Source organism: Synchiropus splendidus, chromosome 14 (assembly GCF_027744825.2).
Source record: "Synchiropus splendidus isolate RoL2022-P1 chromosome 14, RoL_Sspl_1.0, whole genome shotgun sequence".
Lineage (NCBI taxonomy): Eukaryota > Metazoa > Chordata > Actinopteri > Syngnathiformes > Callionymidae > Synchiropus > Synchiropus splendidus.
This window is the reverse complement of record NC_071347.1, coordinates 9,930,274-9,958,260: the sequence shown is the minus strand read 5'-3', so window position 1 is coordinate 9,958,260 and position 27,987 is coordinate 9,930,274. Positions and strand designations below refer to the sequence as shown.

At 45.2% G+C, this 27,987-nt stretch overlaps 1 protein-coding gene across 1 annotated transcript; it reads left to right on the top strand.

The window, feature by feature from the left end:
- Positions 1–210: 210 nt before the first annotated feature.
- tle3a (TLE family member 3, transcriptional corepressor a) lies at positions 211–22,771 on the top strand. Its single transcript, XM_053884915.1, has 21 exons — positions 211–663; positions 997–1,137; positions 2,067–2,167; positions 2,351–2,414; positions 3,562–3,606; positions 9,507–9,569; positions 9,773–9,877; positions 14,779–14,983; positions 15,355–15,362; positions 17,136–17,258; positions 17,337–17,387; positions 17,483–17,635; positions 18,082–18,214; positions 18,301–18,476; positions 18,750–18,823; positions 18,898–19,147; positions 19,995–20,242; positions 20,327–20,474; positions 20,788–20,938; positions 21,009–21,085; positions 21,405–22,771. The coding sequence occupies exons 2-21, from the start codon at positions 1,114–1,116 to the stop codon at positions 21,510–21,512; spliced, it is 2,307 nt and encodes a 768-aa protein (XP_053740890.1). The 5' UTR covers positions 211–663; positions 997–1,113; the 3' UTR covers positions 21,513–22,771.
- The last annotated feature ends 5,216 nt before the right edge of the window (positions 22,772–27,987 follow it).

The following is a 27,987-nucleotide window of genomic DNA, read 5'->3' as shown; positions in this document are numbered from 1 at the left end:
TTTTGCCCCAAATACAAACGAGCGCCTGTCACGAGCGCGATGGCCAAACACGCCCGCTGCAGCGCACGCGCCCTCGCGCCTCGCTCCAGCGGCGGAGGGAAACATCGTTTGAAGCACAATAATGAGAGGCGGGTGCGGAATCTGTGGCGCCCCGGCTACATTAGAATATCACCGTGGGTGCATCAACAGCGGCGGCTGCTGCTGCTGTTGTTGTTGTTGTTGTACACGGTGGGACGGACGGATGATGCCTGCGCGCGATGATGTCATGTGTCGGCGCGCCCCACGTGGGGTCCGCCGCTCTCTGATAGGCAGATGTGGCCTTATTCCTTGCGAGTAATCCGATTGGACAGCTCGACGCTTTCACGGCAGCTCAGTCCTGCTGCCTGTGTGTGGCAACCGGGGGAAACTGGACGACTGGGGGAGACGCGAGGCTGCGGAGAGCACCATGCGACGCTTCCTACAGAATCTCTAGTCGGAGGACGGATTTGGGACGCGTCTTTATTTGTCTACTCCGCGCCCTGGCTTTTGTTTCTCCGCACGGAGGGCGCGCGCTCCTGGGAGCTTCGAGAAGAAAGTAGTTGGACCGAGCGAGCTGAGCTCCGGAGGATGCTGCTCCGCGTTCTGAACCGACGCGCTGGTTTCACTCCAAGTCGGAGCAGTCGGGTACGTATCTGTCCGCTGGAAGTCTTGCTTCCTGTTTCGGCGGGTTTAGTCGGGGCGGACGCGACGTTTCCGTCACCCTCCCCGGGTCAAACGGTAGGCGCTCGGCTGCTGTTCGGTCGTGGCCTCTCGCTGTAGAAGAAGTGTTTTTGAGGCGCCGCCACTTTGCTCCGATCCGAACCCACTGGATACGATTGTGATTTAAGTGCAGTCTGCCGAGAAAGGTCACCAAGACGCGGATTCTCTGGCTTCATCGAAACACTTGGATTATATTTGCCTTTTTTTTAAAGTCAATTTCCTCTCCACTAAAGCGCGTGTTTTACCCCCCCGCCACAGGTTTTTTGGTTTTGAACGACCCCCACCCTGTCTGCTCAGACTGGCTCGTGAGCATAGTCCAACCATTTCGCCCAAGAACCTGCACACTGGGGAGATAAACTGAGGATAGATCGCAAGATGTATCCACAGGGCCGACATCCGGTAAGAAACTCCACCATACATTAAGCCACACGTCCTCTGGTGTTGACATTGTTGCTATTTAAACTGCCCTTGTGAGCATTTCTAGCCCCCTCAGAGCTCATCACTTCTCTCTTTGGTTGTGTTACAATGCATTTATGGTACACCAGAATATGCACTTAGTGGTAAATGCTTGCAGATGGTTCTCATGCCTGGAGGTATTTACTCAGCCATACACTAACATGCGTGTGTGCTCAGTATGCAGGATTGAGATATGAAACTCAGTGTATGGCTTATGCAGCAAAGTGTTGACTGTAGGTCTCACTTTCACAATCATGACATAGAAGTCTTGAGGTGCTGTAACGTACATTCATTTCAATGTAGATCCAAGGCTTCTTCATGTTAATACCAGGCATTACAGTGTCCTTACAGACTAACTATTGGCGGTACACACAATAGTACGTTCCTAAGGGATGTTGTTTTTAAAATATAAATCTGAGGTTAATTGCTGATTCGTCATATAAACTTATGCCATTATTTCTTACTCAATCATTGGCTAAGCTAACGTCGACAATGACACTCCTTAAAGCTGTTTCCTGATTTATTCCTGTTAATCACAACAGCTTATGAAATAACGCCCATGCTGACATTCTTGCGTCACATGTCAGCGGTTAATAAGTTGTTCCCTCGTCCGCCTCAATGTTTTCCTTTGTTGTTTTTGAACTCTTGCGAATGTCAGCGTTGTAAATGTTCTTTTTCTCCTCCAGTTTAATTTTATTTTCCAGCTCACTGGTGTGTTATTTGCTCACAGAGGTGTTAAGTGGGGATCTGTTTAGTGTGGAAATGTCACTCTGTACCCGGCACACAGAAGATAGCCCGTAGATGCTAATGTGAGAAATCACAAACACGAGGCAGAGCTGATGTGATTTTCATTATTCCCTTTCTTCTCACAGGCTCCACACCAGCCCGGCCAGCCTGGCTTCAAATTCACTGTGGCAGAGTCGTGTGACAGGATTAAAGATGAATTCCAGTTCCTTCAAGCCCAGTACCACAGGTAATGATCGCCATTGTCCGTCACCGAGGTGTGACATTTTTTTTAAAGAACACATGCATGTGAAGGTTCGGTTGTTTCGCCTTCTTTTTTTATCCTCTGTTCGCTGCTGTCAAGTGGTTAAGTGCCAGTGAGCTATTGACGTGATGTAGACGCTTGAAATTGACACCTTGTCTTCTATTTTAGTCTTAAGGTGGAGTATGACAAACTAGCCAATGAGAAGACGGAGATGCAGCGCCACTATGTCATGGTAAGATTATGTTACGATGGGGAGCAATTATGGCTCCAAATTGCGGGGCCTGTCGTGGATGGCGATGGGGGTGGAGTAAGACGGGCTATTGTGATCACCTGTGCGGTTGTTAGGGCGGGTTGAGTGTCAGGTACAGACCTGCGAAATCCCCCCGGGAGGGTTTTATGTGGCTGGTGGTTACGGAGAAACTCTCCTTGACAGGCAGGCGGCTGTGAGCTGCGGCTCCATTATAGCAAACCCCTGATCTCTGAGGGTCGACTGCAGCGCTGCCCTCTGTGTGTGCTGATCTGATTATTCTCCTAGGAGACTCCACACATATGCACGGCCATAAATTAGGTGTGAGCTGATGCTGGACGTTTGGGAGCTGCCTGTGGGAAAATGCGGCACAGCAAACAAAATGGAGGAGCATGCTGTAGTTTATTTAGTCCAGCCTTTGTGAAAATAAATAAATAGGTTTTGCTTGCACGGAAGAATAACAAGTGCATTGAGCTCACGAGTGACGCAATCAGAGCTGTGCTCTGTTGTCTCAGGTAAACACACCACGGATGACTTAAACCAATACATGCAGGCTTCAGTTAAACATTCTTTTCGCTGGAAAACAACGTCTCAGCCTGAGTGTGAGGAGGTTAGGTAAACATGTAAGGAAGTATCCCATCGCCAGCTCCGAAGGTCGGGTTACACTCAGCCTGTGAGCCTCTGATCTCAGACAGAATGGCTCTCTTGTTTGAGAGTAATTTTCAGAGAAGCTAATGGACTGAATAATGCATTCGCCTCATCAAATAGACAGTGACTGGAAAGCCATTTCTGCCCCGGCCGCTGCTTGTGGGCCCCGTGGATTACATTTCAGCCAGACAGGCTGACCTGGCTTGAAATAACAAGTGTGTTGAGCAATCGCTTTACGATAAGTAAATAGACAACCTGGAGATCTTTGAGATGCCAATCAATAAATCAAACCATCTTATACTCCAGGAGTTCATCGGCACATTGTGTTTGTCCTCGGCAATGACATTCTTGTCATGTGATTATTCCATCAATTAAATTCGCGCTGAGGTTCTGATGAGGACATTTTTTAAATGAGTTTCCTGTGGAGAGTAAATGTCAACCCAATGTGATTGACAGGAGAAATCCAATTCTGCTTTCATTTCAGTACTACGAGATGTCCTACGGGCTCAACATAGAGATGCACAAGCAGGTAGGCGCCGCCGTGTTCCTCATGTTTTTACGCTTACTGGTTTTCCATCGTGTCAGACCCAGGAGGTGCTGCTCATGGGCTGTGAACTGAACCGAGTGTCTGTAATTTGCTGTAAACAGACTCGCCCGCTGCACACAAACACCAGGGTGCTACAGCAGACAGGGACTAGCACTTAGAACATTTTATTAATTGAAATTTCACCTAGTTTTGCACAATTGGTCATGAAATCAGGGATTGTATATGAATATTGAAGTGACATACTTATGACACGTGGTGTCGTGTACAACTGTGATTCTCGTGGATGTTTTCAGCGGTTCATAGCTGACGTTTTTTCTCCTTTTATTATACATACTTAAGTTGTTGTGTTTTATGTAAGGTGTAAACCACATTCTTTTACCTCTTAGGCCTGAGCGTTTGTTCAGTTTAGCTTTTACTGAGCAGGCGTAATAAATGAACATGTCTTGTCAGGAAGGTTGTTTTTGGAAAGAATGTCCTTGTTTGTGCACTATTGTTATTAACAATGCTGTTATTATTAATAGTGATTCTATGGCAAAAGTATGTCAGATTTCCATGGCATATGATGTCATGATCTTGTGTGGTTGTATGTACTTGCGTTCTTTCTTTTTTCTCTGAAATAGCTGTCATGTTGTATCAGTACTAGATGGTACAGGCAGTGTCCTTAGTTGAAGCGAGTAGAAGTACCATGGTGCTAAAAGGCAACATGTAACGGTTATGTCTACACATGTGGACACCAGAACCAAGACAAGCTTTGTTGGGCCACTCGTATTTTATTGTTTGATTACACTGCTATAATCATGCACCAGTGTGACACTAGGTTATGGTAGGAAGTCAAGCTTGTTTATTGGTTCGATTAAAAGTTGACTTGTCAGACTTGGCCTTTGACTTAATGATTAGAGGAAGCATTGACTGACAGGTCAGCGGTGAGCTGCAATTACCGAGCGAGGGCAAAAGTCCTGTTGCTGGTTATTGTATTTTATCGAAAGATACTGTCTCGTATTGCTTTGTAGATCGGTCCTTGAATGTTCCTTGAAAGTGATAAGGATTGTTGGGATGAGTAATCCCCAGAGTCCGGTGGCCCCGGTCCTGCCGTGCTGGGAGGACTGGTGGTGATCCATCACAGCCTGGCTCGTCTCACACTGCCACATGTCTGTCAGGGCTCAGGCCACTTTGATAGCTTCTGTCAGGCACTTATCGCCAAGCAGAGGAGAGAGGGAGGGGGATGGGAGCCGGAGACAAGTGAGCAGAATGCTGCTGGGGGAGGGGCAGCAGCCATGGCTCTGTGTAAACAGGTTAATCGACTGATCCATTTTAGCGCCTGACTTTTATCAGGAACCTCAACAGAGCTGATGGAAGTGCTTGAATAATTCATCACAGGGGCCCCAACCTGCTGAACGGCATGTTTGTGAGCAAACAGTGTGGCCCCCGTCTCCCAGCTTTGGGCTCAGGCGCGGGGAGGGGGAGGAGAAGATGGAGAGTGGTTAACAGGCAGAGTCTGGATGGATTATTGGATGCACACAGGCATATTATCTTCCTGCCAGGAGATTTATTCTAGACTCAGGAAATTCATCCCTCTAACTGCCTTTTTTTTATTTTTTCATCACAGTGGAGAAACATCATTCATATTTCAGAACACACAGTGCTGAGATGGACTGATGTGGCGCTGTGTTTTGAACCCACTTAATCAAATGTGACAGTAAAGAGAAGGAAACTCAACTTCAGCTCTTACCTCTTTGTCGGAACGCGTACATGTGACAAATGGTTTTGGGATTAATTTACCGAGCAACTAACTGTCTGCCATAGTTTGAGCCAAAACAAACCCGGGCAGCGAGCAGGCTGTCTGCATACAGACGAGGTATGCCGAGAAAAATGAGGCCCCGGTGATCTCATGTCCTCGCTGTGTTGGAGATGAGCTGAAACTGAGTTGCGAGTGTCTGCTTGCGCTTAACGGCTTCATCTTTTGAGCTCATTTATGAAAGTGTCATGGAACGCATTGCGAATTGTGATTTTGCATTCTTAAAACAGTTGGCTAGTGCAGTAGCCTTACTTAATAGCCAAATGGTGCATGTGAGATGAATGTCTTCTCCTTGACTTGGTCTGCTTTTCAAACAGGGATGTGTTTTCTTTGTTGTCTAAAGACGCAACTAAGCTAATGACAGGAAATGACTTGTAATGTTCACAAAAGACTTTCAGTTCCAGTAATGAGTCCAGTCAGAAAAAAAAATCACTCTTTGTTCCCTTCAAAGTTTCTTAGCAATTATTCACACTGCTGCTGTGGAGTAATGGAGAATGATGAAGCAACTGTTTTAAATGTAAATGAGCTCAAACAAACTTACAACTTAAAAGATAATTAAACTGAAATTAATTGCGGCACAACCTTGACTACACTGACTAATGTATAAACAAGCTAAAATAGCTTGTTCATGCATCACTATGAACCATTTGTCAACATTGAAGTCTTAAACAGTATCTAAGTTTGATTTTTTTTTTACTTCAAATAGAAAGTATTTGTTCTTGAACCTTTTTTCGCTGAATGCTGTGCTAATGGACTGGACAGTGATGGGTTTTTAGCTCACTCTTGGTAATAAATGACAGTTGCGTCTCCTCTGCATTAAATGCTCGTCAGACTCGGCTTAATTTATTTCCTCTCCTGCTGCTGATAGCAACAGGCAAATACCTTTCTGCACACCCCTGACGAGCCAGGCTAAGAGTGCTCTTTAAGTGGTGCTACACAGGTCCGAGTACCTGTAATTGTGTAGCAGCAGCGCAGAGCCGGCCTCTCAAGGGCCAAGCTGTCATCTACTTTAAGTGACAACAGCCCCATTTTATCTGCCGGCAGGACGAGAGGGGGGAAAAAAAGAGCTGTGCACTGTATGGGTTCTGACAGCAGCGAAGGACAGAGTCCATGTATTTGCATGTTGTGCAGTGAGAGTGAGGAAGCTGCCAGTTGTTTGGGGGCACAGTGGATCAGTCACCTCCTGACCTCTTCCAGCCAGCTGTCACCATAACACTAAGCTACAGACGAATGGACAGAGCGCTCAAGGCCTTTTCACAAATCCTGTCAAATGTTCGACTGCTATCGACATGGCTTATCTCAGCAAACATGGATTATGCCGACTATCTCACTTTTCAACCCTTTCTGAAGGCTATCTTTAGCTGTTTCTAGATCCTTGACTTCATGGCATTAATACTGATGCCCATAAAACCGTTATCTAACCCCTGCATAGCTTTATTGGTTGTAGGTCATCTTTATGGCATGTAGGATGAGCTCGGAGTCTTTCTAGTCGGCAGAATTTAATCTACAACGTTATCTGGTGGACTATTGTACTCTGCAGCACATGTTGCCAGCGGTGGACAGTATACTGGTTCAAAGTGAAATCCCCTTTTGATTACTGCTTGATACTGTTTTTTGTGATGGAAACGGAGGATGCATCTATGGTAGCTTTAGCTGTGTTGCGTGCGAGAGACCGTCTTGTATGACAGGCAGCCTTACCAGAGTGTAAACAAAACAAAGTAAACAAAGTTTTGTACATATTCAAGAGAGGAAAAAATGCTTTCGTATATATATATATATATATATATATATATAGTGCTATAGAATGAGAATGCTTTGTCATGATGCACTGTAAGTGTCCCACAAGCGAGCATCATATGCTACATTTATTGGTCCTCCTCACATTATTACTTCTGATCCAGAGCTCGACCCTTCTTCATCTGATGTGTCTTAGGCTTGCTGTTTTTCCTGCCGTCTTGCTCGACTAACTGGCCGTCGCGGTTGCGGCTTGGGTCAGCAGGTCTTGTTCTGTTGGACATTACTCTCCAATCTCTGCGGCTCAGCTCAGAGGTAATATGTCAGTCTGCCAAAGCTGCCTGGCATTTCTGCCATGTGTAATAAATAAGCTGGAGCGCACTATATTGTGTTTGCTGCTGCTGCTACTGCTGCAAATGAAATATCTGAGAAAATCCTGGTGATGTGTTTGTGTTCCGCAGTGGCCCTGGGTTGAACCGCTGCTCATAAATTCCACAGATGATGTAGCTTTGGCACTGTTATTTTTTCTTCTCCCTGTGCAGAGCTTGGACTTGAGAGTCTCCTCTCCCATCTCTGGAAGAAATAGGAGCAGTGTTTGTACAAGGGGGGGGGGGGATCACGCCTCTTCTGCACACCTCCTGCTGCTGCTTTTTTATGACCACTATTCATTTGCTGCATTCATGTGATCGACAGGCCGAAAATTCAATTTAATGACCTGCCTCTGAGCACGTAATATGATTTTTAAAGCCTGTTACGGTCAAGGAGAGGTTCCATTTGCATAATGATCCCAGGGAGATAGGGCTGCTTCGGTTGCCATGGAGGTTGGTCGACAAGCAAAAGAATGGAGTTGATAGTGGGCAGTTGATTTAGTGCTTACAGCTCAGTCTTAAGTTGTTGTTTAAGTGCCTGATCCTCTACACTTGTGCAGCAGCATTGTCATGTTTTCTCTTGTTGGGGCCCCTTTCACGTATATTTATGCATGTACTAAAGCCAATGTTGAGGCATGATCAATTTTCCTTCAGACTTTGCTCTTGATCAGTTGATCGAGCTTCTTAACAGTCCAAGCCGACCGAATTGCTCAACAGGTCGGCAAACATGTTGTGATTTCAGTAACGTCGCTGTTGATGGTTTGTCTACCTTTCATTCTGGAGTGACCCATTATAATTCTGACTCACCTCGCAAAACACTGTACTTAATGACAAACTGTAAAACTTTTCCTATTTCAATTCCTTATTTATCATCTTCCTTTTATTTAGCATCGTTCTTTATAAAGAATATATTGCTTTTGAAATACAACTGAAAATGAAAGCACCATTTTGAGAAAGTCATTATCTCAGTCTCGCATCAAATAAATACAGCAGCAAGTTTTTCCATTTCCTAAAATCCTTCATTAATTCTCAAGCTTCAACTTTCATTGAGTGTTTTCTCTGTCCACTTAACTTTATAGGCGAAGAAAGCTCCATCAGAGTTGATCTGCTTTAATCTCAAGTTATATTCAACTCAATGTTTGAATTTGCTTTATTTAAATATCCTCTCCGTTGGAGCTGTGACCCTATTGGGATTTATTTTGTTAATCATGTCGACCTCCATGATGCATTTTGTGTTTTCCGATGTTTCTTCAAAAAAGAATTATTCTGAAGGAATTGCGGCTTTTGCTTTTGCTGTGATGGTGCGCTACGATCATTGACATGACGTGGAAGCAATGTGTGGCGTATTTGGTAGCATTCCACATTCGGGTTGAGTTGTACTAACAAAGCAATGTTATCATAACTTAAACGGCGACACATAAATTGAAGATGTTTCGACATTTTGCCTGGAAAGCATGCTGTGCACAGTTGGCTAATAGTCTGAAATCCAGCATGTGGTCCATAGCCTCTGATGTTTCTACTGACCTGCTATAACGTATCAGAAACTATTGTACTTATGAATGCTGCTGATTTGACTTGAAAGTGCGCCCAGTAGTGTGACTTGTAAGTAAACGTGTCTGTGGTTGGTGGGTCTCTCCCTGGGTGTGGTTGTGCGGTTGGACTCCAAGGTTAACGGCGGGACTGACTGCTACATGGGAGAACAGCCGAGCGAGCGAGAGGATCCTCTTAGCGCAGCAGCACTCATATCCGTTAAGCATGGAGTGCACTCTCAGCACAGCTGTGCTCTGTCCCCCTGGGCTCTCCTAATGTTTTAAATATTTCAAATGTCAATATCATGCTGTTTAGAGGATGTTGAGTCAAGCAGTTCTGATTGCCGCAGTAATTGACTTAATCGGTGTAAACATTACAGGCGTGGTTATACACCAAGTCACTGTCTGTTTCATACTATAGCGTCTCATTCTTGTTCCACTATTTTTGTTTTCCAGACCGAGATTGCCAAGCGGCTCAACGCAATTTTAGCTCAAATTATGCCTTTCCTGTCACAAGAGGTGAGTTGAGACAGCGTCACGGATTCATTTAGAAAATGACTGCAGCGTACAGAAATGTTTAGATTCCACTGAAGTGTGTGTGTCTCTTGGCCTTTGCCTTTGGAAGAGTAGATGTGCTGTGAAAATCAAGTGTGAAATTCACTACTAAGTGTGTGTGGAGGAGTGACGTGTCCTAATCTTTGTTGGTAATTTTCTTCCATCAGCACCAGCAGCAGGTTGCTCAGGCAGTGGAACGGGCAAAGCAGGTCACCATGACTGAGCTGAATGCCATCATCGGGGTACGTGGACTTCCCAATCTGCCTCTCACCGTGTGTATACTCCCTTTTTTTATCACTATTTTTACCTGATTGAGGCAAATCTGCACATTATAATGTTTTATTTGATAGGGCCTTTTTGAGTCCAAGTAATTCAATGCTAGAGCCAGAATTCTGCTTTAGCTTTACTTAACAGTCAACACATGACCAAGGAGGCGTTTATATTAATGTATATGTATATTTATGTCATGGGTCACATGGAGGCCTGTCGAGGGTTTGTCTACCTGGAGTTAACCTATGTGTTCACTACGTGGATGTTTGGACCGATGGAATCTTGTAACTAATTTAAGTGGTGTTTGTTATGAACAGCTGCTGTTTTTCATCCTTCAGGGGGGAACATCACAGTTTTTGACAAATTACAATTTAAGGCAGATAAGACTCAATCAGAGATTAATTAGTGACAGTTCATGATAGTTCTTCTCTTTGATAGTTCGAAGTTGAGAAACTGGCCATGGGACTTTCTATGCCCTAATGCGAGCTTGTGTTGAAATTCCACATTAAAAAATGTGAACATGTGGAGTCATTGGATGACTGTTAATAGGCTGTTGAACTCACAGGATAACAAGATGACTTAAAAATGCCGCCTTTGTCATTGTTGTTGACTTCTTTCAAGTCATTTGACCGAAGTCATAAACCAGGGCCACGCTGGTTTGTGTGACAAATTCCAAAATTGATAAATGACTGTGATGAATGGCGAACAACCCAATTCTGATTACAATGCTTTTAAAGAAAGCGCACAAAGCCGTCGATGCAGCCATCTGAGCCGCCGTCTGAGCTGTGTGATACTTCAAACTGAAGCACTTGTGCAGATTTGCCTCTTGTTACATGAAATGCATTAATGCTTTTGTTGCTATATTTAAAGCAATATTTTCAAACGCGCGTGCTCTAAGTGCTGCTCTCGAGAGCGTGTCTGTTGCTGCAGCCTTTGTCTCTGTGGCATCTTCACTGCCTTGTTGTGTGTTTATAAATGAGAGCTGGAGAGCTCTTGAGAATCCTCTCGCGGCCTGTATTGCTTTAATTGGCTAAGGTTTTAACGAGCCGCCTCATCCCTCACTGCTGACCTGGATGGCTGTGGGAAATAAAAGAGTGAGGGAAAAACTCCTGCACTGAGCCGCACCACAGAGCTCCATGTTGGTGTTCACCTCTGCCTCCACGCACCACCTGTTCCCCATCGGTCAGTGGTGCCCTCATAACACTCAAGTGATTGGTTTTGGTCTCCATGCTGGGAGCTCAATAGCACAGTTGAACCTCTCCTTCCTGGGCAGCGGTTGATCCTGAGGCCAAGTGCATAACTGTAGGCATGTATTGGAATTCAGTTAATGCCCCCTCTGGGAACTTTCTATTCGATGAGGCGCAGGAGCAATGTTTGTTTTTGATCTGTAAGACGAAAGCAGATGTGTTATTACTATTCCTGAACCAGACCTGCAGCCTGCAGCGGTTGGTCTTAAGAAGTCAACCTTTTGCTGTTTTGTCTGCAAGTGAATTCCATCAAAACTAATAAAACTGTGGAATGTTTTCCATGCTCCATTTCGTTATCTATTTTTACCTCTGTTTGAACTAGTGGCATGAAAAAGTGGTTAGCCTGTCTGTGGCATTGTGGTCCTGTTTAGCACTTGAACTAATTTAATAAATAGACAAGTTGTGCTGGAGGAAGTGGAAATGTATTAGGAGAGTTGATTCAGAAAGAAGTTTGCCATGAATAGTTGCTATTTTTCTGTGGCGTCTATGTACATTTTAAGAGAAAACACTTGACATTCATTCATGTGGTTAGCTTGTTACCTTTCTTTCCTTGAGTGAAGCAACGAAGCACAAATGGAATACTTCATTACCAAAATGCATCAATAGGCTAATGTGAGCTATGATTATTATGCGATTAGGTCAAGAGTTCAGAAAAAGACTAGCTATAAGGTGTGTAGTGCTGTGTTTTACCAGCCCTTCAGTTATTCACTGAGGAGAAGCTCTGAAGACATGCCAAAATCCTCATGCATATTGTAGAGCCAGGTGGGGTGAAGAGCGTGCCAGGCAGTCAGACGGTATTCAGGAGCCGACGGCATGCCTTATTGATGGAGCAGAGGACCATTAATAGGATGCAACTAGGGCATCTGCTTGTGTTCACAGCCCTGACTGCATCAGAAAACTTTCATTATTTAAAATTATGGCACAGTTTTTTTTTCCGGCATAACCTTTATTTTGAACAGGCAGATAACAGGGCCACAGTACTTCATAGATGTTGTGTAGTTCTGACATAAAAAAAGTTTTTAGTTCATCTGTTTTTTTTTCTTCGACTGTGCAAGTACAGAGGAGTGATGCAACCAGCTAGTGAAGTCTACCAAAATGCTGGGCAGAACAGATAAATCTTCAGTTAAATTCCATTAAATGTTGTCATCTGCTAAAACTTTTATCATCTTATTTAGGCGTTTCACCTCAAGGGTTGTTACAGCAAGCCTCTCCTCCATCTTAACCTGTCTTGATCATCCTATTGAGTGAGAGTTGTCTTCCCCTACGTCTGATACCGTGTATCCCCATCTGTAGCGTCCTCTCTCTCTTCTGCCTACGTCTAGACCAGCAAGTTTGGTCGTAACTTTGTCTCCAAACGCTCACCAACAATCTCAGCATTTTCTTCTCTCAGGCTTTCTATCTCACTTCCCATCTTTGTGTTGGAGGTGGTGTCTCTATACCATTCATGGCTCTCACTGCCTTTCTATAAAGCTTCGCTTTCACTCTGTCAGTGTTGTCCAACAATTGCCCTTGACTGTGACTTAGCTATTACAGTTATTAATAACATTCCAGTTGCTCTGCCTTTGAAGCAGATGTTAAGACAAATCTATATGTGAAAAACGTTGAACATCTATTGTAAACTTTTAGAGGCTTTCTATGCATGTTTGTATAAAGAGGTAATCACTGCATCTGCTTTGGGTGGCATTTGCTTTACAGCTGAAGCTGGTGGAAGTGAGTCACAGTGATCCACCACATCTATTTACCTCATGACTCCTTGTAGTTGAGCTTTACTATCTTTATTTTCAACCCAGGACTCAGAAAGTGGCTATCGCCGTGATTCCTTGTTATAGTCTGCCGGGCCAAAGAGTCGGCCCTTATCTCCGAATATTAAATTAGAGGAAACGGGCCGCTCTCCCTTCTTTATTTATTATTGTCTTCATTTATGGCCCTCTAATGAGGCTCTGGCTGATCAGCCATGCATATTAGCCATCAGTGGCTCATTAAACACAATGAGCAAGGACGGCTCTCCCATGCCAATGAACTGGCTCTTTAATTTCCCTCATGGACATAATATTAGAACAGGCTCGCTCTCGCCAGCCTCTCATCTTCCCTCTCTCTGCGAGTCACCAGAATGCTCTGTAATTGGATTGACGTCTGACATGTGAGGCATTTGGAGAGGTTCGGACGAATGTGTCGTTCTACTTATAATATCTCCACTGCTGGTGAAGTTGACGCAGATGAGCAATTAAAAAACACCTCCCAGAGGGAATTTTAGCCACAAAAAAGACTGCTCACTGTTACTTAGTGGTGCTAAGAATGCTAAGCTGTGCGTTCACATGACCTAGCTAATCCTCCTTGTAGCCACCGGCTGCTAAATTCTGATTTATATAAATTTTAAAATCTGTTGACTTGTTGTGTCTGTCTCTATGTATTTCTTCTACAAGAAATTATCAATAGAATATTTCCATTTGCTTCAACTGCCATCTTTTTATTGTTCAATGAAACACTGTGGTGCTGTGGACATTTGTTTGTGTTGGTTTAATTCTAGGAAGGAGGGGTGGAAATGACATTCAAAACAGAATGGCAAGTTACGCTCGGACTAGCACTATGCTGCTCCAGTAAATGGCTTACTGGAAATAGACCTCATATAAGTGCCTTCCACTGTCATAACAAGCTCCCTAATATCCTAAAAAATGGCCGTAAATGGTCACTGATTGAGGTCTGTCTTGTAAATGAGCGTGAGCACACGCAGTAACAGCAGCTGAATTATTTAGCTGCCTTGTAGACGGGTAATAAATTGCAGATGTTTTTATTGGTGTCTCAGCTAAGTATTATTTAACCTTGCTTTAAACTGCTTACTTCCGTGCTGAGTGCCTTTTAACTCCCATCCATTTCCCCGTGCCTTTCAAATATTGATGGTGAGTATTGGAGGCTTGACTGAGTGCCAGTCTGGGACCCCTGGTTCTGGCTCCCGTAGCTGCCTTCCAGACACACACAAAACACGCGCTCTAATACTCAAAGTGGGAGGTATGGAGTGCCAGCTTCTGGCACTTAGCCTCCCTCACTCTTTTTAAGTTTGGCGTGCAAATGATTCATGTTCTGTTGATCCGGGAACATGAATATGATAGTAGTAAATAGAGGCTGGTTGTGTTTTTCAAGTGTTTAAAAAGCAGGTAGTTGTTTGGCTACACGCTGACAGATTCCTACACGGATTCATGTTCCTTAAGAGGATTGCTCGACTTGCTGAGGGCGCAGGAGTGCTGCGGTGCTGCAGTGTGACGCATTATTTCACCACAAGTCAAGCACTTCCTCTGTAATAAGTAGTGCAGCCCAAACTTTGTCATTAATGTGATAAATATTGAAGGTGGCATGCACTTCCAGCGTTGGGTGATGCTGTGGTACTGATGTCACATGTGTTTGAAGTGTTAAGAAGTGCTTGCTAGTCTCGAACATCTACCCTCCTCAGCTTAGACTTACAGGGCTTATGCCACCCTGTCCTGGTATGGAAAAGGCACGGAGCGGGATTGCTCTCTGATCCTGACAGTAATAGATGTGTGAATGCGCTAATATCATCCGGGATTTAACTGATCAGCTGAGTGTTCAGTGTGTGGTTTCCTCTTGCCTTTTCACTCCGACCCACTTGGTGTCTATTTGTCTGTTTCTATGTCTCCCTGCAGCAGCAGCAGCTACAGGCTCAGCATCTTTCTCACGCTGCCCACGGGCCTCCAGTCCAGCTGCCTCCTCATCCGTCGGGGCTGCAGCCCCCTGGCATCCCCCCTGTCACAGGCTCGGGATCAGGCCTGCTTGCTTTAGGTGCCCTGGGCAGCCAAGCCCACCTCCCAGTGAAGGATGAAAAGAACCACCATGATCTGGAACACAGGGGTGAGCTGCAGTTAGCTGCTTAATTTAGAGGAAACAACAGTACATTAATTTTAAGACGGAGTGAGCGGATGCGAAACAAAACAGTCCATCATACAGAGAGCTTCTGTCTCTAGAGCAGAATCGTAGAACCCTAAGGTGACGAGTACATCCTGTCTGTTCACATTCTGTCTGGGTAATGAGCCGACGCATTCCTTGTCCATGACTCCATAAGCTATTCAACAGATCTCACACACAGTGATAAGAGAAGCCAGCGGCAAAGTCTCACATTCCGCCAGGAGCATCTGTTTTTATATACTAACTGATTCCTTTCTCTTTCTGCTTCACTTGATTTCATCATCGCCTCAACCACCATTGTGATGCTGGCCAAACAGAGAGCACGGTGAGTATCCAAACCCACAGCCTTCATCATTCATTCCTTCACAAGTCTTTTGAAAGAAGTTCCAACTAAGCCCGTGCAACTCCGAATTCATGCGGCGTTGTCATCAGATTTCAATAAAGTGATGAATGCGAAATGAAGGTTGGAACATAAATCCGGCATCTAATCCAGAAGGGAAATGACTGGTATCATGCCGAAGAGATTAGAAACCTTGTAATTTCATCACAATTAAAGGCAGACTTGGACTGCCCATTCCTGGGGGATTTGTTTGATCCCTGCTTCTGTCTTCTTGTTTACCCAGCTCGCTTATTCTCCTTCTTGGAAGGGAATGAATGATTTTTCACCAAAGAGGGAGACGATTTGCCTCAAGCAGAATAGTTATGACATCTCTGTGGTTTGTTTGTGGGTTAGTGGGACAGGAGTTGATCTGATAATCCATTTGTATGACCAAAAGCCTGGTCGAATTTATAAGTGACTGGGATGAGTTTCTGTAGGTCCGAGGCACCTACTGGAGCTCCCCCTTGCCAAAGTACTTTTTTAAAATTTGGAGATTCTAATGTTTCTGTCCATCTAATGACTTTGGAAATGTGGCGCATCTTGCATATATCGGCAGCTCAAGAACATTGTGATTGAGGAGGGAACACGCCTGTGCCCAACCCTGTTGAACTGTTTTCTGGCCTGCCATAGTCCCTAAAACAAAGTGAGCCTCAGTTGGCTGCCGCTCGGCCGGTTAGGGTCATGGTGTTTGGAGGTACTACTTGATGCCAAAGTCAAAGATGCCGTTGTTGATTCTCCATCACAGCTTTGTTTCAGAATTCTGAAACCATTTACCCCTCTGACAGGCTACATGACAGCGCATGAAAGTGGTGGATTGATCAAAATGTTCCAGTTTGATTTCAAAGAGGCGATGAGATTACTGCGAGCATGACTGACTGAATAGACGCAGTGATGTCTGAAGAAATGAAAATCCTGCTGCGATTAGAGGCCCTGCTTTGTTTTCGTGCTCTTGTTCCAGGTCATCTGATAGCCAAGCAGTGACTTCGGTTAATGAGTCACGCCAAGTATAATGGCTGAAAGGGCCCCATTACTCCATCGGCCGCTGTTCATTCCCATTCGTGTGCACGTCGGCCTCTTCGTAGACATGGGGTCTTGGGAGAAAAGTGACAGTTTACAGTCAAATGGTAGCAAAAAGCTTTTGGAGACTTGCCTAATTCCTCCCATTCTGCTGGCATTTGGAGTGCGCTGTCCCAGCTTGTGTGGGCTCCATGAAGAAGTACCAGTCTGTCCCACACTGCCGTGCCCACTGGCAGGATATAGATTCTTTATCAGAGCCCAAAGCCGCAGCTGACATGCTGCCCAAACGCACTGCAGCAATCAATGCCCACAACATACAGTTCCTCTCCCCACACCCCCGCTTTCTCTCTCACGCTTGGCCTGACTGGGTCCAGAGAAAAGATCCTCTGTTCAGCTACAACACACTGCTCCATGTCCCAATGGGGCTGTTTGTTGTCCGCTGATGACTAGGAGAGAGTGCGGCTCGGAAAACAAGCCCTCCTCCTCTCCGTTCGGGACAACCGCCCACTGTTGTGTGACCAGAGACAGCCTTGTGTCAGGGTACTGTTGGGTGCAGGACTTCAGCTGCATTTAGTGAAAAAGGCATTTCAGTGTTTGGTTTGGCACAGTGTCTCCTCTGTGGACGACTTGTAACAGATTCACCGCCTGCTTTTGACTGTGAAATGGGATAACGACGGCATTGTTTTTCTCCCCTCCTTTCAGAATAACTCCATATCGCCGTCTGAAAGCTTACGCGCGGCCAGCGAGAAGCACCGCAGCTCCTCTGACTACAGCTTGGACTCTAAAAAACGCAAAGTGGAAGAAAAGGACAATTTGAGCCGATACGTGAGTCCCACCCCTGTGGCCAAGGAAACCACTGAGTCGAAGGCAGTCTGGTTGACTTATTGCTAATTATCCTAACAGGACAGCGATGGCGAAAAAAGCGATGACCTAGTCGTGGATGTGTCTAATGAGGTGAGAACGGCGACAAGCACTTTTAAATGGCCTATTGACATGTACGGTAAAAGGTATAAGCTTGACACGGAACCTTTTTTTCTGTGTTTCTGAAGGACCCCGCCACCCCACGGGCGAGCCCCGCACATTCACCGCCTGAGAATGGCATTGATAAGCCCCGCCCCCCAAAGAAAGACACACCAAACAGCCCTGCGTCGGTAGCGTCCTCTGGAAGCACCCCGTCATCCAAAGCCAAGGAGCTCAGTCATGTAAGGAGCCAAGAGATTTGGGAGCAAACAAGGCCAGAATGTCTTTAAATGAGAATGTCAGATATATGCAAACAAATCCAGGACGCTGTGGATTAGGGAATAGCTGTCTGTGCTTTAAGTGCACGGCGAAATGTCGGCGATAATATTGTCCCGCATCAGGATCAGACAGGTCCTCTCTGTTAATAGCTCGATGTGTTTAACTATTTCGGGATTTTCCCTCTGCCTCACGAACAGATTAAAGCCAAAGCAGTAAGGGGATAGAAACTGGCCCTGTCTATTGTGACTGTAATAGGTTTTAGAATAAATAGCAGTTTATGGCTCGGCAGGACTGTGTGGGTTGTCAGAATTAGATTGGATTAAGTTCAGCTTGCTCTCAAATTGTCAGTCAGAATGCCGCTCGGCATCCCAGATTTTTGAATGCGCTTGCTCTTTCGTTCTCTTCACAGAATGACAAATCCTCTACTCCAGGCCTCAAGTCCAACACCCCCACTCCTCGCAACGATGCCCCTACCCCTGGCACCAGCTCCACTCCTGGGCTCAGACCCATCCTGGGCAAACCACCAGGCATGGAAGCCCTCGGTCGGTGCCATTCTCTTTAAAGACGATCTTGCTCATTTTCCGAGTGTAAAGTCACGTACCAATATTCTTTCTGTGTTTGGCTGCAGCTGCGCCAGCCTTGCGGACGCCTCTTTCCATCGCGGGCTCATACCCGACGCCATTCGCCATGATGGGCCACCACGAAATGAACGGCGGCTTGACTAGTCCTGGTGTTTATGCTGGTCTGCACATATCGCCCCAGATGAGTGCTGCCGCCGCCGCTGCCTACGGACGATCCCCCATGGTAATGCAAAAAGGCTACCAATGAGATTTATCATGGTTCAAAACCCGACAAAAATTCGCAGAGAATAGTTGAAATATTGGTAGTTGCGATTGCAACATCACAAAGTACTGTAAGAAGTGTTAAGTTACATTATTCATTGTATCTCAGGACATCAGTGTGACTCATCACGCCATGCCCACAAGTTTTTTTTACCCTTTTTGTATCAGATGGTATAAAATATAAAATGAATAAATAAAGATCAACGATAAAAAGTTGGACCTTCTTGTCTTTCAGGGGTTTGAGGCTCACACCCACATGAGGGCACCAGGTCTTCCAGCGAGCCTCACCTCCATCTCCGGCGGCAAGCCGTAAGTGGCCCTCTGAGTCTGTTGTTGTTTTACTAGACAAAGACGTCAGACATAGAACCATGCTTTTGTTTCAGGGCCTACTCTTTCCACGTCAGCGCCGACGGCCAAATGCAGCCTGTGCCCTTCCCACCCGACGCCCTGATCGGCAACGGTATTCCACGCCACGCCCGTCAGATCAACACACTGAGTCACGGCGAGGTGGTGTGTGCGGTCACCATTAGCAACCCCACTCGTCATGTCTACACTGGTGGAAAGGGCTGTGTCAAAATCTGGGATATTAGCCAACCTGGCAGCAAGAGCCCCGTGTCCCAACTGGACTGTCTGGTGAGAACCGACATTGATCCATGTTTCACTCATCGACCTGATGTTTGCTCGCGCTTTCCGTGGTGAGAAGTGTTTGACAAAGGATAATTCAATTGTTGGTGGAACAAAGGTTTGGTGTTTATATAGGAAATGCAGCAGAAATGCCTTTTGTAGCACAGTTTAGTAGCACAAACACAGCTGACAATTTACACACTGGAACTGTCAATCTATCAACTTTATTTGTGCTAGTATTTACTCAGAGACAAAAGGGAACCACAACACTACGTTTTGTGCGTACCTTGACCTAGACTGACTGGTATTGTGAATTAAATGGTTTGCAAGATGTATAGAAGTGAATAGAATGTTACGAAGGTGGATTAATGAATGCAAGACATGAAAATATACAATGTTGCCAGTCTACTCCTGGGCTGTTGCTACTGTTGAGTTTTATGTCCATATATGGGCATAAGAGCCCCTCACCGGCTCTCAGGGTTCAGAGTTTAAGAATTATGTCGGAAATTATTCACCAGAAAATACAAGTTTGATTTCAAGTGCATGGACTTCTAAATTAAAATTGGGTTAGTCTGAGGTCTGCTCCAGGGTTGAAGGTAGATTTTGTGTTAATCCCTCCGAGGAGAAAACTATTCCATTGACTTGACGTTCCCTAATAAATTAAATATGGGGCGGCTGTACACACGCCGCCCAGAAAGCCTGTGATTGCGAGTGAGCGGAATATATTTGATTCACTCAAATTGATTTATTTTGACAGTGGGATTTTCATCCTCTTTCTCACAGACCTCTTCCTAAGTCTCTCTCGGCCGCTGCTGCCCTGAACAAGTATTGATTGGCTTTGTCCTCTGTGCCACAGAACAGGGATAACTACATCCGCTCCTGTAAGCTTCTGCCTGATGGCCGCACATTGATTGTCGGAGGCGAGGCCAGCACTCTGACCATCTGGGACCTGGCCTCGCAGACGCCCCGCATCAAGGCCGAGCTCACCTCCTCGGCCCCGGCCTGCTACGCCCTGGCCATCAGCCCGGACGCCAAAGTCTGCTTCTCCTGCTGCAGTGATGGAAACATCGCCGTGTGGGACCTTCACAACCAGACGCTTGTCAGGTGGGAAGAAGACTCTTGTTGCTACATGGCTGCTCCATTCATGGTTCACGTCCTCAGTAATTCCTGTGCGACTTGCTTTTAAAGGCAATTCCAGGGTCACACTGACGGAGCAAGCTGCATCGATATTTCTCACGATGGTACTAAACTGTGGACCGGCGGTCTTGACAACACCGTTCGCTCATGGGACCTGAGAGAGGGTCGACAGCTGCAGCAGCATGACTTCACTTCTCAGGTACAAACCTCGGGACGTGAAGACAAAGATGGCCGCCGGTTTACTTTTGGGGTTAATCATCTCATCCGACAAACGTTGCTCCCTGGCGGCCATTGTATTTTCACACTGTTGTTGTTCTCTTATAAAGGTATTCCCAGCTGAATCCTTTTTCGACACTTATCAAACATTTCCATTACTTTTTTCTCCGCCTTCCCTTTTTCCCCATCAGAATTACACTTTCTATTATAATTTTTTTCATGTAATTTCTCTGAATTTAGTCTTGTGATAGTTCCTGTGCAGCCGTCCCCTCATGAGTCTTCTGCTTCATTTGCAGATCTTCTCCCTGGGTTACTGTCCGACCGGCGAGTGGCTGGCCGTGGGCATGGAGAGCAGCAATGTTGAGGTTCTGCACCACTCGAAGCCCGACAAATACCAGCTTCACCTGCACGAGAGCTGCGTCCTGTCGCTCAAATTCGCTTATTGCGGTATGGGCTGTTTTCACTTAGCTCGCAGTGGTTGGTTGAGCCAGTCTGATCCTGTCTTCTCCCCATGCAGGTAAATGGTTTGTAAGCACTGGGAAGGACAATCTGTTGAACGCTTGGAGGACTCCTTACGGCGCCAGCATATTCCAGGTACCACAATCAATAGATGAATCGATACAGTCTGTCGCTGCCCAAAACCTTGTCTGGTAGTCTATGAGCAGGAAGGGCACGGTCATGAATCCGCCTGAGGGAAACCTGACCTGAGCCTGGTTTTATCTAATACTGAAGGAAATGCAGCCAAAAATCTGAGTCGTGCGACACACAACCACAAACCTAGTAAATTTTCACCTAACAAACTTGATTTTCACAATGGTTTGTAACCCGTCTAATGTTCACTGCCTGAGTTTTCCCATGTGCTGCAATGTCTTTTATATCATCACTCACCTGGATGATGTTTTCCTCTTCACAGTCCAAGGAATCGTCATCTGTCCTGAGCTGCGACATCTCGACAGACGACAAGTACATCGTGACGGGATCTGGTGACAAGAAGGCCACTGTATATGAAGTGATCTACTAGGCTGCTTAGCTGTGGAGATGAAGACTGTTCCTTCTCTGACCCTCCCCCCGCCCCCGCACCACAGACAACATGGATGTTGCCTGCAGAAAGAATGTGCAGGAAGCGCGAACTGGACACTGGGCGTTGGGTTCGCCAGCCCTTCCCTTCCTCACACCTGTGACTAACACTTGTACAGTGCAGATCCCAAAGGCACTAAAAAGAAAATAATATCTTGCTGTTTTTTGTTTGTTGGACCCTTTTTTTTAATTCCTCTTTTTCCATGTGGAGCTACAGTCATGACTCCATGAGAAGCGGCGCTTCGCTTTGGAGATTCTCCTTGGAGGTCCTGTGAAAAGTGTACATAATGGAGTATTAAAAGGCCTTTTATAGATTTATATTTTGGTGTCCAATTACGCTCGTGATGGTTCTTTCTTGTTCTCTCCGTGATTTTCTGTCCCCTCCAGGGATGAAAATTAGATTAGGACTTTGTAAGAGGATATTCTATTTCCGACTCCCCCCCAACCCTACCCCCTGCTTTTTTCATGCTCGTCCTCGTCGATGACCTTTTCAGAAATGTAATTTGGATTTTTTTTTTACTTCCTGACAACAACTTTTTTTCCTCCGCAATTTACGATAATACGGAACAGACATTTTGCCCCGAGGAATTTCGGCAGCATGACTTGACACAGGACGTGTCCTGCTTTCTGATGGGATGGACGGAGAAAATCGCGGCAATTGCTTCAAACTTGGAAATGGAAATTTAACTTGACACAAAGACTTGTTTTGGACACTGGATGCTTTCAAGTGGATAACAGCCAACTGAAGGACTAACGGATTTTATGGTGAAGCAGCTGTGATTTTTGTGTGACACTTCATTCACTCGTTCTGCAAAGATTTGGTGGTTTACTTTTTCTTTTCTTTTTTCTTTTTTACTCTCGGACCGAAAGGTCTGCACAGATGATCATTAGGGTGGTAGGTAAAGCCATTCAGACACAGTGATCTGGGTATTCTTCGGTCGGTTGGTCATTGTTATTCCACTACAGTCTGCTCTTAGTCACAACAGGCATTAACACGTTGAGAGTGTGTAGCTAAAACATGTCATCATCCCTGAGGACTGTACCGTTGACAGTTGTTGTTCAATCAATAAACTGTTTTTATAAAAAAATATATATACATTTATCAATCTGATATGTTGTGCTGGAAGTGGTGGTGAACTATTGGAAGAAAACTGCTAGCACCTAAAAGAAAAACAGCCCAATGTATTCTCTTAAGCTGGGCGATCTTCATTTTTGCTGATGGTACTTCTCTTTCCTGCTTTGCTCTGCATCTTCGCTCCATGCAGTTTTTATCTGCGGCCGTCCTCGTGGGTTAATGGAAGTCCAACTGTAAATGGATGTAAATGCATCCCGATAGGAGTTGACAACGGTCTCTGGAGAGCCGCAGACATGAGAGGAAGACGTCCTGGGTGCTGTTAGAGAGGCTGCAGTTTTAACTGGGAAATTACTGAGCTGCCATTAATATTTAAGCGACCAACTTTAGCTTTCAAAGTCTCAGCACACTCGCAGTTAACGATGCTGGAGCTGTCAGCCATATGCAACTTTTCAAGAGGCATCCTAGTGTGTGCAGTTTCTTCAGACTGGATCGAGGGGCTGTGAATAAGGAGCTGCAATTGAAGTGAAAAACACAAGGCACTAAACGTGGAGAAACCTATGAGAATAAGCCGTACATGTGCAGTAGGGCTGCGACTGATGAGTCGGCGTATGACGTTGACAAATACACCAAAACTGTCTGATTCTAGTGTAGTAAATACTACGCTTTAAACACTTTTATAGTGTTTAATGTTGCATTTAAATTTTAGATATGAATTTCAATTGCTCAGGTTTGAAGGGTTGGTGTGGAAAATGTTGTGTCTCTCTCTGTTCCCATCCTTCACAATGGTCCTGTTCGGGCAGCTGGTGCAAAGCTTTGCTAGATGAGGGAGAAATGTAGCTCAATTTCAAATCCACACTGTGACTGTGTGAACGTTTGGCTTCTGTAGTTGTACTACCATGTTTGAGTCATCGGGTTTTGGTCACTTGAGTGTTATACTGTTTTCATGACATTTTATGTCTGCTCCATATGTTTTGATCCACTTTCTTCAATTTGCCCCAAACGTACTACAGTGCCTGGCCAAAAAAAAAGAAAAAGTCGCCACCCAAATTGTTGCCATTGGTGTCCAGAGAATGAGGTCAACCTGAATTACCAAGTTATTCCATCAATGTAGTTGTTCCATCCAGGAGTGTTCCAAGACGACTATGACAGCATCTGTTGGGATCAAACTGCTGAAGAGTGGAGCATGTGGCTCTATTTTTACAAATGTCCTGTCCTCAGCTGTTTAAATCTTTGGCCTAGTCAGGCTCTTCCATCTTCACTACGTGTGCTGCATCATTTGGAACTTTACTTATAAACTTTGTGTATATATACGTAGCAATGGTCTGTTTGATGCATGAGCTCAGGTGCTGTCCGAATGTTCGATCGGGTGACGTTCCATAGTTTGCGGTCTGGCGGTGCTAAAACCAAAGAGATTTTAACAAGACAATTCCTCCATTGCATCTCTTCAGAGAGATGACGCAAACAACCCTCTCAGACTCATGAGTGGCCTTTTGGAGGTTGAGGACTTTTGGGAAGGATGAGGGTGAATGGCCCAGTCACTCCACTCCACAGCAGAGCTCTCCTGGGTCTCTGTGCATGAAGCTGTGGCCACTTCAAACTAGCTGCCCCTTCAGAGTTGTTGTTGTTGGATTATAAAAGCGGGACCGGATGCTTTCAGCATGGAGCCAGCCACCATGCTCCGCTCTCACAGGCTCATTTGTTCACGGCCATAGTCTTGCTTTTCCCACATCGCTGGAGTGTGTTCTTCCTGTCTGCGTTTGTTGCTTAAGCCTGCTGAAGTAGACTTTTCTTCCTCACTTAATCAAACAGCAGAATATCTAAAGATGAAAGTGCCTGAGTGCCTATTGCTGCACAATGAGGTGGTCATTGTCTCGCCTTCCGCTGATCGGCCTCTCAACTGTGGCCTTTCAGGGGTTTCTCAGGCATAGGCCGGTCTATTTGAAGGGAGGGGTACAGTGTGGACAAATAGCTCGAGCCGCCTGAGTGTTCTACATCAGCCGTGAGCACAAGGCCGGGTCCACTTGTCCTCAAACCCTCAAATCCTGGCCACACGTACACAAGTGCTCATGAAAATCTTCCATCTCCAGCTGGAAGAATGGAAGTCCCTTTGGTGCACACAAGAATGGAGCGGTTCAGCGACTACCGGTTCTCATGCCAGCTAGGAGCAAAGACTCCCAAAACAGTCATAAAGGAGATGACACACTGTACTGGGTCGCAAAAACCTGTAGCAAAGTCATCACCGAGACCGAGTTTGTTATGGAACATTTTCACAAGTTGAGTTCCTCCCAATACGTTGACTGAACTGTTCGGACAAACTTGTTACCGAAAATGGCGCCAAATATGGGAGTCAAAGGTTAAATAATAGCCACCATGGGGGCGACATAGCTCAGATGGTAGAGTGGTTGGCCTGTGACTGAGAGGTGGTTCGATCCCTGGTTTGCTCCTGATGGTTCAGATGGTGCGCTGTGTCGCCGCCTACTGCCGTCAGTGTGTGAATGGGTGACTTAAGTGTAAGGCGCTTTGGTTGCTGGATATATAAGGTATTGCAAATGGATCAATGGTATGTATGTAAGTGTGCCTGTATTTTTGAAGGGAGGCAGGTGACTTCACAGACCTTTGACTTTCTACCACTCGCTCTCTGCCTGAGCATGTAGGGAAGTGGAACTTATCCCAGGTGAGAAGCTAGGTGCTTGGTGGAGACCTTGCCTCTCCATTACTGGGCAGCATAGGTTTTTTTGGACTTTCTCACAGGTAACACATTCAAGTATTAAGCAAGCATTAAGAACATCTCTGCATAGAAAGGACTCAAGTTTGCTCCTGGGCTCCAACAATGGGGGTGTATTTTGCTGGCTGTGTTTCTGTGCACACAAGCCATTCAGATAATTTAGTGAAACAATTTCAAATTTTGAATCTCGGTAAATTGTCTTTCCCCAATAAATCCACAGTTATTTCTTTTTTTCTCTCTCTGCTTCGCTCGAGTGCGAGGGGAACATGGTGACTGGCACCGCACTGAAACGCAGAATAATAATCCCTTAATCACCTGAGCATTGCCAGTCCTAGGTTTTATCTGCGATGGATGTGAAAGCCCGCGGTGCCGAGTGATTACAGCATTTGATCTGGGTAATAATGTCTTCACTGTTGCCCTGCCTTGGGCCTGACGGCAGTGTAGCTCTAATCCACAGTGCATTCTAGTGGAATCGCATTACACAAAGACCACCAGGGTTCTCCTCTGGAGGGGTGGGAGTAGGGGGCGGTGGGCGTTAAAGGAGAGGGTTGCTATGGAAACTAGGTTTCCTCTGCACCCTCAGATACACATATACACCCTCTCCTGGGATAGATAAGCAAAGGACAGATTCTGTGTTTACTATCCACGGCTCCCTCCAATCCTGGAGCAGGCTGAGCCCTGATAACACCAGGCCAGAAACCACAGGCGCAGATAAGCCCCCCAGCAGAGCAGGAGCAGTCATCACCCTGCAACCAGGATGAACAAACCTGGACGGCTCGGATTCATTTGGATTAGCTGGATTGCCGACACCGCTGCCGCTTTTGCTGCCGTTCCTTTGCACACAAGACTCGGGAGATGATGTTGCACTTCACGTTGTCAAGTGCAGCAGCTTAGTCAGGACTGGATTCTTCTCTTTACCGGAGGTCAGAGGACAGACAGTTGGGTTGAAGAAGGTCAGCAGACACGAGGGGCTGCTGCATTACAACTTCAGATAATATCTATAATATTTATCTATCTGTCTATCTATCTATCTATCTATCTCTCTCTCTCTCTATATATATATATATATATATATATATATATAGAGAGATATAGACTCACACACACACATATATATATATATATATATATATATATATATATATATATATATATATATATATATATATATATATATATATATTGGCGTGGGTTTCGTCATGATAGGAACGTCTGAATAATGCTGCCCAACATGTTATGAAAAAAAGCATATAGTATATGAACTGTTAAAAAGTTTCACCTGTTGCAGTACATTATGGACTTCATTGAGTGGTTGGGGGGGATTTCATTGCAATATGTTGCGTAATATTGATCCATTTCAGCCACACAGTGACACAATATTCAGAGAATATATAATATGAAGATTGTTTTTTAAAAAATATGTATAATGTATGAAAGAATATATCACAGCAGAGAACAACTGTCCAACACAGTAGCATCAGAAAGAAATAGTGGCAAATAACAATAAATAAATAAACATTTATTATGAATAAGATTGAAAGCATGCAGTTAAAGAAGCTATTGAGAGAAATTCTGGGCAGAGGATGTCAAAGGACCTCATGTGACCTGGGGCCAGGTCAGTGCTAAATACATCTGGTGTCATATATATATTGAACTAGTAAGTTCCCGCGAGGTAGAGACGTTCCTCAGTTGGTCCTGGCAGGTGCTGGTGAGCAGCGCTTCTGCGTGTCTCCAGGACAAGACAACAACACATCAACACATTCCTCCTCATCCTCCCGCGTCATTCTAGTTTTCCACAGGACGACGAGACATTCCTTTGAACTGATTCCAAGTATTCCCTGAAATGAGATTTTTTTTCAATTGGACTAATTGCGTTTGTATGATACTAGTGTTTCTGGAGGAGGCTCTTTGATGGTGCAATCACGACGACTACAAGCGGCGCTTTATTATTGACATTATGCTAACACACTCATTACACTGCCACACACCATCTTTGATGAAGGCGCAGCTGGAGCTTTAAAAGCAACATGAATTATTACAGATTGGCTGTCTGATTGGATGAAGCTTTGCTTTTATTGTGCTTCGGTTGAATGCGTGTTGCTAAACTGGGTTCAAAGCAACATGTCCACTGCTTTGTTCAGTGAAATGATTTACCTTGAACCCCAGTTCTGATGGGCCATTGAAGGGAACCCAAAAGGAATGCGCAGGTTTGGGTTGTTCGTCCGGCTTCTTTCCACAGGTTGATGTTTGAATACCATTACAGAAACTGTTTTTAAATCTTCCCCTACCAGCCCGGAGAAAAACATAACGTCCAAAGAGGAACACATTTTCTGATGCGAAAGAAAAACCTGAGACTCCAGTGTTGCTGTTGTGCTCCGGGTCATCTGCTGAGAGGTGTAGAAAGTAGCTGACACTTGAAACGGCAGATACTTTGATCAGAAGATTGTATCTTTTGACTTTTTTTTAGGGAAGCCCTCAGAGGTTGTGAAGTGGTTGTGTGATCTCTGTGTAGTTGATCTCAGCCCCTGTCCGAATACTCAAGTGCTGCTGTCCTGTGTCATTTGCTGAAGTGCACTGACCCTGCTGCTTTCATTCTGCGAAAAAAAAACGAAACAAAAT